This window comes from Elgaria multicarinata, chromosome 1 (genome assembly GCF_023053635.1).
Source record: "Elgaria multicarinata webbii isolate HBS135686 ecotype San Diego chromosome 1, rElgMul1.1.pri, whole genome shotgun sequence".
Taxonomy (NCBI): Eukaryota; Metazoa; Chordata; class Lepidosauria; order Squamata; family Anguidae; genus Elgaria; species Elgaria multicarinata.
The window spans coordinates 208358572-208372866 of NC_086171.1; the positions used below are offsets into that span (position 1 = coordinate 208358572).

Below are 14295 nucleotides of genomic sequence, written 5' to 3' on the forward strand. Positions count from 1 at the left end.
AAATCTTGTGTCAGATAATTTAAAGCATAGAACAAGCAGCATGTTCCAATGTAGAGAGTTCCCATTCAGCCAACCTTGCCTCTTCGGGAAAATTTCATTAAATGTCCTCCTCATCCCATTCTCCCCACCTCGCCCAACAGACACTCAACATTTAGTGACTACTAAGCATGGTCAGTCCTCACTGAGTTATTTTGGAGTGGGGTTGGGTGTTTGAGGTTTGCTTTGTTTTGCTATCTTATTGTTGTATCCTCCCTCTCCACTTGATTTTTTGTACTTCTGCAAACCTTGGGGATTCCCTAAGCATTCACAAAGATTTCCCTGTTGTTTCTCAGTGAACGTGTTCGAGATACAATCCTGTCAGTACTCAACCACATAATTTCATAGTTAGGAGTGATAGTTGGTTGGAAAGCGAAGTTCTGGTCTGTTGCATATGGTTTACTCAGTGCTTGAGATTTGCAGCTAAATATGTGAACTGCCTCCAATAAAAGGTATTGAGTGTGGGTCTTTGTGAGATAGAGCTCCATTGCACCTACTTTTTTTTATCAGGTTTTCATCTGGGCTTTTCCCATTTCCTTAGCGAGTCAAGTACTGGGCACTTTTACATCTGTGCATTGTTGCACTCTTTCAGCTCATGTATCTTTTCACCTGGAGCGCTACTATGCCAGTGAAATCTCCCACCCCTTGGGAAAGGTTTACAGGGGAGGAGGTGCAAAGGTTGGTTTGCTCATTTCAAGGGATGGGCAGATGAACAATCATTTAAATTAATTTCTTTTGTAAAGGTGGTCAGTTCTCCTTGTTTGCTCCAAAATAACCAAAATGCTTACATCTGCATAAGTTTTAAAGATAAAGAGATCAAACTTGGCATGGTGATAGCTCTTAAGGAGGGCTTTAGCCAACCCAAGTTTGAATCAGATAGGTTCATCCCTTGATTTTAAGGAATTTTTAAAATTGAAATTAACAAAAATGTTTACATCTGTATAATTTTTAAAGATAAAGAGATCAAACTGGGCACAGTGATAGTGCTTAAGGAGGGCTTTAGCCATACCAAATTTGAATTGGATCTGTTCATCCCTTGATATTTTAGGATTTTTTAATTTCCCCCTTTTAACCCTGTTCACCAGTGTGAAGGATTGATTTTCCTTTGATAATGCAAAGCTATGCCTCTCCAAGTTTATAAAACAGAGACCTGCTAGTTCCCTTACTCAAGAGTAAATCACATTGATTTCAAATACATTTACATCCAAGTCACACTAAAATCCCATGCATGTTTACCTTTGAGTAACCTCCATTTTAGTAAGTCTCTCTCTGTTCAATGGGGTTTACTCAAAAATAAGCATGCATTGGATTTTAGTATGATTTGGATGTAAATACAGTTGAAATGCATCTGAGGATGCATTTTCAACATTTCTTTTAAGGTGAAAATTTACCCCTGGTCATGCCTACTCAGGAGTAAGAACATAGAGTTAAATGGGACCTTTCTCCCTCCCTCTTCACGGATGAGTGGAGAACCGCACCGTCCTCCTCTTTTGTTAGCAAGACCACCCTTAGACACACACACCCAACAAAGGATGGGATGGTCTGATAAAATGCAACGACACCAATACACGGGAGGGAGGAACACATTTATTTCACATGGAGGAAAAATAATCCAGACTTTCCCTGCTCCAAATGAAACAAACATGGAGGGGAAGAGGGGAAGCAGGATGTGGATGATGTTGCAAAACCACATGCCAGGCATGGCGAGTGTGCGATAAATCACTGGTGTGATGGAGCCCGTACTCTGAATGCTTTAATAAGTTTATTTGTGACTGTTTTCAAGCAGAAAGCTCATCACTTGATATTTCAGTCACTGGGTGATAATTAGAACTCAGTAATCTGTCATTTCATTACTATATATAATTTTCTAAGCCTCTGTATCTCTCCTTTGCAATCTTCTAAACCAGAGCTTCCCAAATTGTCTTCTGCAGAACCCTGGTATTCCACGTAATGTAAATAGGGTTTCCATGAAAAAATGGCAATGTTAGTAATATTTTCTCTCTAAAATAATAAATATGAAATTATGTATAAACATTCTTAATGAAATAGTATATAAATGGTAAACTCTACTATTATGACGTGGTCATCACAGTGTCTCGGTGGCTTCTGCAAGTTGAGCCAAAGAAGAAGACAGAACAACCACCACCTCTCCTATGGCCGCTACGGGCGACCTTGAGAATGCACTGCCGTATCAGAGCACAACATCTGCATCACATGGCTGTTGTCTGGAGCCAAACCTCATTCTTTTGTGTAGGTAGCAGCAGCAGGCATCTCAGCTTTGTGTGTGTGTGTGTTTAATTTTTGTTTCTGAATTCTGTGAGTGAGAGAGAGGTTTTGCTGCCTGCAAGCCTGACACAAACTTGAATCCTTCCAGACCATCAGCCAGGGCTGGCCCTCTCATGAAGTGAATCTACTGTCTTAGTGGGAGGAGCAGCAAATTGTGTACTCCCTCCCTGCTAGGAGAATCAGCTGGTGGTGGTGTCCATTGCCACCATAGCGCCACCATCCCTCCCTCCCTCATCGCCTGTTCTGCAGATCCTGTCAGAGCATGTAGTGGGTGGTGGCCAAACTCTCTGAAGAACTGCATGGGAGGAGGCATGTCCCTGGAGAGTGCCCATGGTACAGTTGATCTCCAGGGACATCCCTCTTCCCACAATGCCTGGCTTTTCTACCTGACATGGTTCTTCAAAGAGCTTGACCACGCCAACAGTGTGTGTGGTGGCAGCAATGGGGTGAGAGGGGTGAGCAGATGGGGAGAGGAGGGGGGAAGACAGATGGGGAGGGGACAAATGCATTGGGCAGGGAGGAAGAAGATAAAGGTGGGCAGGAGGTGGCAGTGGGAGAGCTTAAGCCAGCACTGCCTTCAGCAGAAAGCAGCATCAGCTAGAAGGTAGGACAGTTTTTTATTTTCTTGTTTTTGGTGTTTGTACAACTTGGGTGCAGCTCTAGGCTCAGTAAACTATTTTTTTAAGCCTTGGGTTCAGGCTCCGCAAATTAATTCTTTTAGGGCTCTGAGCTATGTAAATCGAGGTCATATCACATCCAGAGTCCTATGCCGAACTTAAGAGTTCAGCCAGATGCAATGGTATGCCACACATAGGGGACACTTTTCTGGAACCTTGGGTGCATGGTGTGGGGTGGGTTCAAAGGTTATTGTGTAGTGCAAACCTCCTGTCTGTATTTATTTCGATACATTAGGTATTATTTGCATGAGAGTACCATGCATGAAAGTGACTTGCACCAAACAAAGGATTAGGATGAATGCAATGCTGTGGTATCTCATACAGGCCACTCACCCTGAGGTTTGGGCATATACTTGGGGATGCTTCCATCTTCCTTATCTGTTCATCCATACTTTGGATATTGTTGGCATTGATGGTAGTATACTTATTTATTTTTATTTACAATATTTATATAGCACTCCATATCTACAATAGATTCTGGAGTGGTGAACATAGGAATAAAACAGTAAAAAAAGATAAAAGTTTAAAACAGCATATTAAAATCATTCATTTTAAAACAGAATATTCATAAAAACGGTGGCTGTTCAGTTGAGGAATGCTTCCTGGAAAAGAGCAGTATTGACGCTTGCCTGACCTCCAGGGGAGGAAGTTCCAAAGAAAAAGGGCCACCACACTAAAGGCTTTTCTCCTGGTGGACTCGTCGGGTCATAGGTCCATGTGTGCCCTCTAATGACCTTAGTGACCAGGCAGGTTGGTAAAGGAGAAGGCGCTCTCTCAGGTATCCTGGTCCCAAGTTGTTTAGGGCTTTGTACACTAGTACCAAAACCTTAAACCTGACTTCGTAGCCAAAAGACAGCCAGTGCAGTTCCCTCAGCAAAGAAGTTGCATGCTGAAAAGGGACAGCTGACTGGTAGAGAAGACTGAACACACAAACCACTCTGGTTCTTGAGTCAATTCCTGCTGGTATTGCCATAAGCAGGTTGTGTCACCTTGCTGTATGGCAGGGCCAGCCCTGGATAAGATAAATTGTGATTACATACAAAACTATGTGATTTTGTCACTGATATGAATGCACATTAACTATCATGGATTGCATACAAATGCCATCATCACCATGACCCTTTTCAGGTTTTTCTACTGTGTTTCTTTGTGGTGTGCAGGTACCTTCATAATTTTGGAATAAATTTTGACGCTCCAGTTTTGGGTGGGTGAGAACGTATAAATGGCGTACTTGGAAGATTTCTGACGTAAAAAACACAATATGCTATTTTCCATTGGTAACCCCACCACTGTGTATGTGTTCCACATTTGGGGTTAGCTTGGCAGGGGCTGTAGTAGAAAGGCATGACTGAAAAGCATACAGGGGAGAGAAAGCACATGCAAACATGCCTAATCCTTGCCCATGCTGACTGAGGTTTGGCTGAGAACTGAAGTCAACGGCATCAGATTGGGGAAGGTTGCTGCCGACATTCTCACTCTGAGATGATTGTCAGCTGCTTTCTCATCTAAAACGTACTTTTAGCCATTCTTTTCAACCTAATCTATAAAGACAGGTAAACAGCCAGTGTGTGCTTGAAATTTCAATTTAAGTTGATCACACAGCTGAAAGGTCAAGCTCCTTTTCAGTTAAAATTGTTTTGTTCAACTGTTGAGAAGTTAAGGACAGCTCATTGCTTTCTACAAGTGCTGGCTAAATCATGATCTGGGTCTATAATGTAATACCCAGGTGACTGCTTTGCTACTTCCATATTGAAAAATGTGAACAAATTATGGAACATCTTGTTTACAAGTTTGTTTAATTAATGTAAAACAAAATGACGATATCTGCTTTTTAGAAAAGCTTTTGAGTGAATTATTTCTTGTTCTGCAGGATGACCTCTGATGAAGCTTCTAATCAAATTGAAAACATAGACTAATAGATTATCTAGTAGATAATTATATTATAAAAATACTGATACAAAGGCTTTCTGTAGATGTTTATTTGACTTACAGTAACAAAAAACTATGAAGTTCCACATTTAATGTACAGTAATATATTCTGAAATATAAAATACAATTTACAGAAACCTCTGTCAAGTAAACCTAAACAAACACTCGATTTTGCATACGTACACGTATGTCTTTAAGGTAGAAACATCTTGAATAAAAAATTACATCATGGTACATATTTTTGTTCGACACCACTTCTTTAATGTTTTGCTAAAGGTTTTGCATACAGGCCATTTTTAAATCAGAATGTCCTTGATGTTTAAAGACTAAGGTGTACCAATATAAAGTGTAAATCTGTAGTGATTTATTTACAGAGTAGTGCTACTTGTAATGCAGATCTCAAAATGCAGATGTTATGAATCTAATTTTAGATTTGAAAATGTTTATAAAAATATCAAAGTAACTGCTCATCTGTAAATGTATAAATCTAGTTAAACTTACTTTTCCTATGAATTTTTTAGAATTATGAATTAATTTTTTAGAATTATGAATTAAAGAATACAGGAAAAATAGTATACTGCATTTCACAGTGAAAAACTTTCCCTTTTAAAGCACAGAATTGTTAATATCAGCTTTACTACTCCAATCTTTACACAAATACTTCCAATATTATCAAGATAGCCATAGGTTTGACAAGAACAGGAGGTCATATTACAGTCGAAATCAAGCACTAGAGTTTGATGGATGGTACTGATATAACTACTAGTGCCTTATTTCGACTGTAATATGACCTGTCCTGTTGTAGTAGTAATATCAGTACCTTCCATCAAACTCTAAACCACACCCACTGAAGGTGCTCCTCCCCCTTTAGGACTGAATGTCCCGCCCTAGCTGGCCGTCCCGCTGCTGGAAGTCCCGCTGCTGGAAGTCCCACCACCGGAAAGAGAGGTCACCTGACAGGGGATCACATGATCCCCTGTCAGGTGGCCTCTCTTTCCAGCAGTGGGACTTCCGGTGGCGGGACTTCCAGCAGTAGGACATCCAGCTAGGGCGGGACATCTGGTCCTAAAGGGGGAGGAGCACCTGTCAGTCGGCATGGTTTAGTGTTTGATGGATGATACTGATAATACTACTACACACTTTTAAAATTCTACTGTCAATGGGACACTGAAATCAATAGAACTTAAAAGTGCTTAACCTTGGCTAGAATATCTTCAGATATGAGTGTTTTTGATAGAAAATTACAGGAAAAGTCAAGCTGTTTAAATTTTAAATATTAATCTCTGCATGAAGCATTAGTTCTGGTAGCTATTTCCCCTTTGTTCGGTCAATTTATAAAATGTGTTCAATAAGCATGTTTTAAAAGCTTAATTGTATTGTATACAGATGTAATTTTCATCTATTATATATTTTGTAAAAATGCAACATTCAAAACCTTTTACTCACATGAAAGGTTGTTTTTTAGACATATTCATTTCTTGTCTGATCTCATACTAATTGAAGTCAAAATGCCCTTGTGTAAAAAGATAATGAACTTAGAAGCGTAACATTTGTTATTCAAATACTCTGCAAGTAGTAACACTGCTCCTTAGCCATCATTTCTTAAATACACCAAACCCATCCATAATTAGATTAGCTCAGGCCAGATATATTGGGCTGTTTTCTATGTCAGAACTATGTGAGACACCAAAATACTATATATCTGAGTTGTAAAGGTATGGCTTCTAAGATCTTGCTTAAATTCTCATAAAATTACAATTCAAGTTACTGGAAAACATAACTTTATATCCTTAAAAAGCAATGTGCTCTTTGAAGATAGTCCCTATCTTTTACTTCTGTAAATGGAAATTTCAAGATGATGTAGTAGGAAACAAAACATTTTAGAATTATAATGCTATAGCCCTGATCCTTCCATGTGTTGGTGCAGCACCTGTATATGGCCTCAGCAGATACCTGTCTCCAGACACCCACCCCAGCTGGTAATGCACTGGCCCAAAGAGGGGAGGAACAGGGCTTTTTAAAGCTATACCAGAATCTGTCTTATACAAGTTCTGTACCAATGCAGGGAAGAATTGTGACTTACGTACTTTGTAAGAAAACATTATGAACAAAATGTAGCAAGTCCAGTATGTACTTGCTTAATATGTGAATATATGCATTTACAATTCAAAATTTCTCTAATTTTTGTGAAAGAGGTTTTACCAAAGTATTTTCTAACAAAGAGAATATACAATATGAACAAGTAGTACAGTCATTTTTTTTACAATTTTTTTCTCTCTCAGTGACTCAGTATTGAAATGAGTCTACGTTTGAGTCTATGTCTATGTCTGTTTAGTGGATGAAGGAGCAGCTTCTGGCTGCGATGGTCTTTGGCCACCTGTCTGAGTTTCTGGCTTAGAGTCTTTATCACATTCCTTACTTTTGCTGCGGTCCTTGCGATCTCTTGCTCTGTCTTTGTCACGATCCCTATCCCTTTCTCTATCTTTTTCTCTCTCCCTACTTCGAGCTCGGTCTCTATCCCTGAACCTGTCATAGTCACGATCTCTGCTTCTTGATCTGTCTCGTCTTCTGTAAGTATCCCCTTCTCTGTTTCTGGTTCTGTCTCTGTTTCTTTCCCAGTCTTTACCGCGTTCTGAATCTCTTTCCCTGTCTTTGTTATAGTTTCTATCCCTGTTTTTATCCCAGTCTTTTTCTTTGTGCCTCTCCCAGTCTCTTTCCCTACCCCTATTCCAGTTTCTGCCACGGTCTCTTTCCCAAGCCCAATTATGGTCACGATCTCTTCGTCTATCATCAGATCCTCTATTTGATCGATTATCTGACTGATCAGGCTGCTCTGATGTTTTTTCCTTATTACCTCCCTCAAATCTTTCTCTCTGTCTCCCTTCAAAAGGCTGAGCCCTATAGTCATTACTTCGGCCCTCTCGAAAATCAGTTGCTGGCCACTGTGCTTCTGACTCAGAACTCTCTCCTGAAACATTAGGATGAGGGGCAGGTGGTCCAGTTTCATCCCACATCTCTTTCCTATGCTGTGGTGGATGACTTGGGAGATCCAGAAGAGGTCTGGGTGCTGGTTTCATACCTTGCTGAGACTGTCCTGGAAAATTAGGTCTAGTAGAGGAAGGCTCATTTTGTTCTGGAAAAGGGCCAGACACAGGCCCCCTTGGTCCTCCAAACTGATGTGGTGCTGGACCTCTCTGGTTTGGAAATCTAGGTGGAGAGCTCCCTCTTCGTTCTTCAAATGGTGGTGGTAAAAGTCCCCTTGGTGCTGGCATGTGACCTGGAGTGGGTCCTCTTTGTCCTTCAAATTGATTTGGAGGAGGACCTCTTGAACCTCCAAAATGATTAGGTGGTGGACCTCTTGGCCCTCCAAATTGAGCTAATGGGCCTCCTCTTTGAGCTTTAAATTGATTTGGTGGAGGCCTTCTTTGGCCCCCAAAAGGAAAGTGTGAAGGCCCTCTATTTCCCATAAACTGGGGAGGTTCAGGTCCTTCAAATTGTCCAGGAGGCCCACTCATTTCATGATACTGAGAATCTGGAAATTCCCTATGTTCCATGTTAGGTTCCCGATGATCTTCAAATTGAGTAGGTGTTTTTTCTCTTGGCCCATGAAATGATGATGAAGGGCCCCTGTTGTCTCCAAACAGAGGTGGTGGTCCATGCTGTGCAGAAAATAATGAAGGAATAGGTGCTCTTGGGGCACCAAACCTGTTTGGCAGAGCCCCCCTTTGTCCATCATTATTCGGGGGAGGATTATGGACCTCAGTAAATGGTTGTGCTGGACCTCTCTGTCCATGGAAGTCAGGAGCACCACACATTAGTGGAGGCCCACCTTTTTGCCCAAGAGAAGAAAATGGGGGCCCACCTCTTACTTCCTCACTTTGAATTGTGGAAGTTTCCATTTGTTCATAAAAGTGGGAAGACTGAGGATTTCTTTGGTCTTCATAATGTGATGAACCTCTTTCTGCTTCAAAGTGACCAGGAACTTTCTCCTGAGATGTGAACATTGGGCTTGAAAAAGAATCTCTTACTACTCCTGGAGCATTATTGTCCTGAGATTCATTCGACCAACCTACAGTCTTAGCATTGTTAGGTGCAGTGAATGTGGGGATGAAACATGGATTGGGAGGTGTGGGCAACAGGACTTTACGAATAGGTGCAGTTGTAGATGTTTCAATAGAAACTGGTTTATGTATTGTTTCCTGGTGAACTTGTGGAGCATTTTCAAATTTGACAGGAATATCTTGCTCAGGGAGAGCAGAACCTTTTTCGCTTGAAACCCATGCATCATTATGACTAGATTGAGTAATGGAAATCAGTGTATTATCTTCTTTGTCAAGTGAAGCTTGTAATGGACCTGAATAGCTGAGTGGGAGAATTTGTCCTGCAGAGGTTTCTCCCTGATTCACATGCTGCTTTACATTAGAGTCAGAACTTTCACTACATTCCGTTAGAATCCTTCTAGCTTGTCGGGGATCTCGACTTTGTCTGGGGTCACTTACTTGACTGAATACCTGAGTCTGACTTGAGGATGTAGGCAACTCAGATTTTTCAGGAGTTTGTTTTTCATGTTGGAATATCTCATTTTTTGCTATGGATGTTTTTGGAGGTGGTGACATTAAAGCATCAGACACTGAAAAGTGAGCCATTGATACACCAACAGCTGCTCTCTGTTGCCGGAGAGCTTCTTCTTGTTCTTCCAGTTGTCTTTTCTGTTCTTCTATTTGCTTGTTTAATTCTTCTAGCATTTTCTGTTGTTCTACCAAGGAGGGTGGTGCAGATATGCCAGGCGCAAATGGAGCAGGTGTCAAGTTGTTTTTAGATTCTGAATACATTTTATTAGGTAGATCATCAACAGTAACCTTTGCCTCTTCTAAAATAGTTTCATCTTCTGGATCATAAGCCTCATCTTCTTGCTCTGAAGTTTCACATTGTTTTTCAAGTCTACTTTCACTACTATGCATTTCAAATGCTCTCTCTGGAGCATACTCTTCTTCAGGGTCATAAGGTCTGTCATCTTCTTCTTCGTCTATAGATTTATCTTTCGACATCTGCCCAAATTGCTGCACAATGGGATCGAGTAAGGGAGCAGTTGGTAGCGCTTCATCAGTAATAGATTGCCCTGATGGCATTGAAGCGTAAGCACCTTCAGATTCCTTAGTAGGAGAGTCAAAAGATTTCTTTTTCCCAAAGAGTGTTTGCAGGATGTGGTCAAGTGGTGTGGATGACTTTGAAGATGAGGAAGTAGTAGAAGATGCAGTAGTTGTGTTAGTTCCTGACACCAAAGGATTTGATGGTGCAACAGTGGTTAACTTTCCTGCTTTAACTGACGACAATATTTTTAACACAGAAGTTGTACCTGTTGAAGGTGGCTCTGAAGGTGGATTTGGGGGTGGAGGTGGTGGAGATCCAGGTGGCGTTGTACTGACAATTGTTTCTCCAGAATAGATAGAGAATTTTGGAGATTTCTTCTCTTGCTGAGAAAGTGTAGTGCTTTTAGGGTATCCAGATACTTCCATTTCTTCCTGCATCTGAATCCTGCTTCTCTTTTCCTCAATTTTTTCAGATTCTAATACACTTGCAGGACGCTTAGCTTTTTGACAAATCACTAATCCAAGAATTAAGTTTGGACGTGTTGATTCAAGACCTGCAAGACAAAAGAAGATTCCATGTAAAAAAATAAGGTTCTTAAATTCAAGTTTAAAGAACTTCAGTATTTTAGTATTTAATTTTTTTAGAATTGGCAGAACTGCTAAAACTGCCAGGGAATTATCTATATTTCTAGTATTCCTGAAACCCTCAGGAGCCACTGCCAGTCAGTGTCAACAATACTAGGCTAGATGGACCAATGGTCTGACTCAGTATAAGGCAACTTCCTATGTTCCTAGTCAAACCATTGGTCCATCTAGCCCAGTACTGTCGACACTGACTGGCAGCGGCTCTTGAGGGTTTCAGGCAGGAGTCGTTCCTTGCCCTACCTGAAGAAGCTGAGGATCAAACTGGAATTTGTATGAAAAGTATGTGCTCTATTACACTGAGCTATGGTTCCTCTATGTTACATTATTATAGCCAAAATGTTTTGCTACTAAAAGAATAAATTAAAAATTTAAGAATTCTGGTGTGATTAAATAAAGGCCAAGAAACATGAAAAGTATCCATGTTTCATTTTCAGATTAATAAACATAATTTAGCGAAGGTAGCCATGCCATAATTAGAAGTGCCCAATTGTCATCAGTTTATTTTCCTTATACATTACTGAGAGCCATATATGTTTTATGTTACAGAACTAGTAACTAATTTTCATACCCTTAATTCAAATATCTTTAATGAAGGGAAAACGCTGATACCAAGACAGGTGGTCTTAATTATAAACTACAGAAATATTGCAAGCATAAGAGACTGAAGCTCATGGTACTTACTACCATCTATTACCAATCCACCACAAAGGTTGTAATTTATGCCTCTTAATATCAAGTGTAAATTATGTTGTGTTTTATTATTTAATTACTTATTTAAAACATTTATATCCCGCCCTATATCAATAAGATCTCAGGGCGGCGTACAGATAAAAGCATACAGTATAAAATAGTAAATATACACAGTTAAAAACAAATTAAACCATAAACCAAGTTAAAACAATATATAATTTAAAAGCAGTAAAACTATTAAAACAGTTAAAACAATGTGCCAGCTTAGTGAATTCAGTCATTAAAAGCTTTGTTAAAAAGCCATGTTTTCACTTGGAGCCGGAATAAAATCAGCGTTGGCGCCAGTCGAACCTCCAAAGGGAGGGCATTCCAAATTCGGGGTGCCCCAACAGAGAAAGCCCTCTCCCTTGTCCCATCATAGCAAATGTGTTGTGCTGGTGGGATGTGGAAAAGGGCTGCTCCAACAGATCTCAAGTCTCGGCCAGGCATTTATAAGGAGAGGCGCTCCCTCAAGTATCGAGGTCCCAAGCCGTTTAGTAATGTTATTTGTAGTGTAACAGTGTGGTGGGCCTTACATTTAGAGCTCTTGTTTTATTTGATTCAGACCCAAAAAACCAGTAATTATTTACAGGCACGCATACTCCTTGAGCCATAAAACAGCTTTTACATACCAGTTGAAAGAACTGAACTGAACACACCATGGAATGCAATGGGTCCAGTCCCTCTAATTGCGATCAACTAGGCTTCTATTGCATCCTATACTCAATTACCTAGGAATGAATGCTATTGAACTCAGTGTATAGATATGGGTAGGGTTGCACTGTTAATGTACACATCAAAAATGAATGGTACAGCTATGCCTTTAGAAGACTTTGTGGTTCTGTTATAGAACTGTAAATTATAAAGGGCCCAGCCCTATGAAGTAAATAATCATATGGATGACTCAGGATATCTGCTCCTTTTTCTTTTCTCAACCCCAATTTTGCTGTCCATCCTCCCCATTGAACCTGTGCAAACGTTCAGCAAATACATGACTGTTAAGTAGTATCAGAATATTATCCTTTGCACTCTACTAATATGTTGTACTAAAACAAATCAAATGCTTTATTTTCTTGTTTACTATTACCATAAATAAGAGTGCTACATAGAGGACAAAGAAGTCTGGTTTTGGGGATCAAATCTAATTTTCAGGACCATTTTTTTATTGTAAGAATATTGCTAATTAGCATAAACTTTATTATAATTTGGAGGAGGAGGAGGCTAAGTGCAGCACTCAATTGCTTCATCATTTCCAGATTTGTAAAGGGTCCTGCTAATACAATTTTCCATTTGAAAACCAGGTGATCACATCTCCTGCCGGAAAATCATCCACTTCACCTTGAATCCCTAATACTGCATTATTTCCAATTCTTTCATCTAGCAGAATGATCTAACCTATAAGCTGCCTATCACAGCATACTGTAATAGTTATTGGACTGGCTGCTACTGTTATTAATACAATTCAACTTTGATTTTGTTGTTATATTGTCAACTTAGGTTTCGTTGTATTTTGTTGTTATATTGTCACTTGTGTTTTAATTGTGTGTGTGTCAAGTAAACTTGGGAGTGATAACCATTTACATTTCAATTACTTCTATTTCTCATTAATGTTTTAATCTTAAAACTGGAATATATTTTTAAATTAAATTGTTCTAAATATATCTGATAGCAAAATATTTCACTGCTTTATCTTTATAATTAAGCATGCTTGCATTTCAGTTGAAAATATAATTTCTTATATACTTAAAATCTAACATATGTTTAGAGTCTGTGTAATAAGGACTAAAACCAATCGCTGAGTGAATGTATTGCATGAAGTGGATAAGTACTTTGAAAAGACAACATGTTTTAGAACAGTAAGGAAACAATGCAGGATTTAAGGGCAATATCCAGACAGCTGTTAGTATGGTGATCTGATTAGTAGTATAACTTTTAAATTGTTTTCGAAAAAACTCAAAAATGCGTATGTAATATTTAAAAAAGGAATACCTATTGTGATTCCAAATATAGCTGTAATTTGCACCTTTTACTTGTTCTGATAAAATTCTTTTCCACATATTTTAGTCAGCAGTCCTATACACACTTACCTGGAAATGCCATTGAACTCAATGAGGCTTACTCTTGAGTAGACATGTATAGGAGTGCACTGTTCTCATTAGACAATTTTTTCATGTTTTGCCTATTAATGTTATCAAGTGGTCAGTATTACACTGCATAACCTTTGTTGTCTGAACAAGCCTCTCTACCCCTCTCCCTCACCTTCATTACTTCTCCATCAATCCCTATTCTCCCTCTATCACCTTTGTTCCATTCTGGGCATGAACTGTCAGTTCTGTGTCCTGAACAAGGCCTAGTACAATGCTGGAATTCCAACAAATCTTGAATAGCATTAAGCCAGATTCTGGCTGGACATCAGTAAAAACTTCCTGTTAGAGCAGTACGACAATGGAACCAGTTACCTAGAGAGGTCGTGGGCTTTCCCACACTAGAGGCATTCAAGTGGCAGCTGGATAACCATGTCAGGTATGCTTTAGGGTGGATTCCTGCATTGAGCAGGGGGATGGACTTGATGGCCTTATAGGCCCCTTCCAACTCTACTATTCTATGTTCTATGAAAGTAGCTAAGGTTACTGGATTTAAACTGATGTTTTGTTGACTTTAATGTAGCCAATCCAATTTAAATTCAAGAGCACTGGTTTAAGAATGTAGGTGAAGTTACATGAAAATCAACATTATGTTGAGCTAGTTATTCATAGCTGGCATTAGCAGTCCTGAGACTGGTTCACATCATCCTTCAATGAGTTGCACTCATTAGCAGAGCGGATTATCTTGCTTACTTTTGAAGGAATGAGAAAACAAATTTGAACGATCAGCAAAGGGGGGGGCTAAAGGAAGAATGTGGT

General features: G+C 39.6%; 1 protein-coding gene across 5 annotated transcripts in view; it reads right to left on the reverse strand.

Annotated features, from left to right (window-relative positions):
- Positions 1-5987: 5987 nt before the first annotated feature.
- DIDO1 (death inducer-obliterator 1) overlaps positions 5988-14295 on the reverse strand; it is an 82362-nt gene continuing 74054 nt past the window's right edge. For all 5 annotated transcript variants that reach the window (XM_063146981.1, XM_063146990.1, XM_063146963.1 and 2 more), the window contains one exon: positions 5988-10572. In XM_063146981.1, coding sequence (XP_063003051.1) covers positions 7250-10572 — 3323 coding nt within the window. In that variant the 3' untranslated portion in view covers positions 5988-7249. The remainder of the gene's footprint in view (positions 10573-14295) is intronic.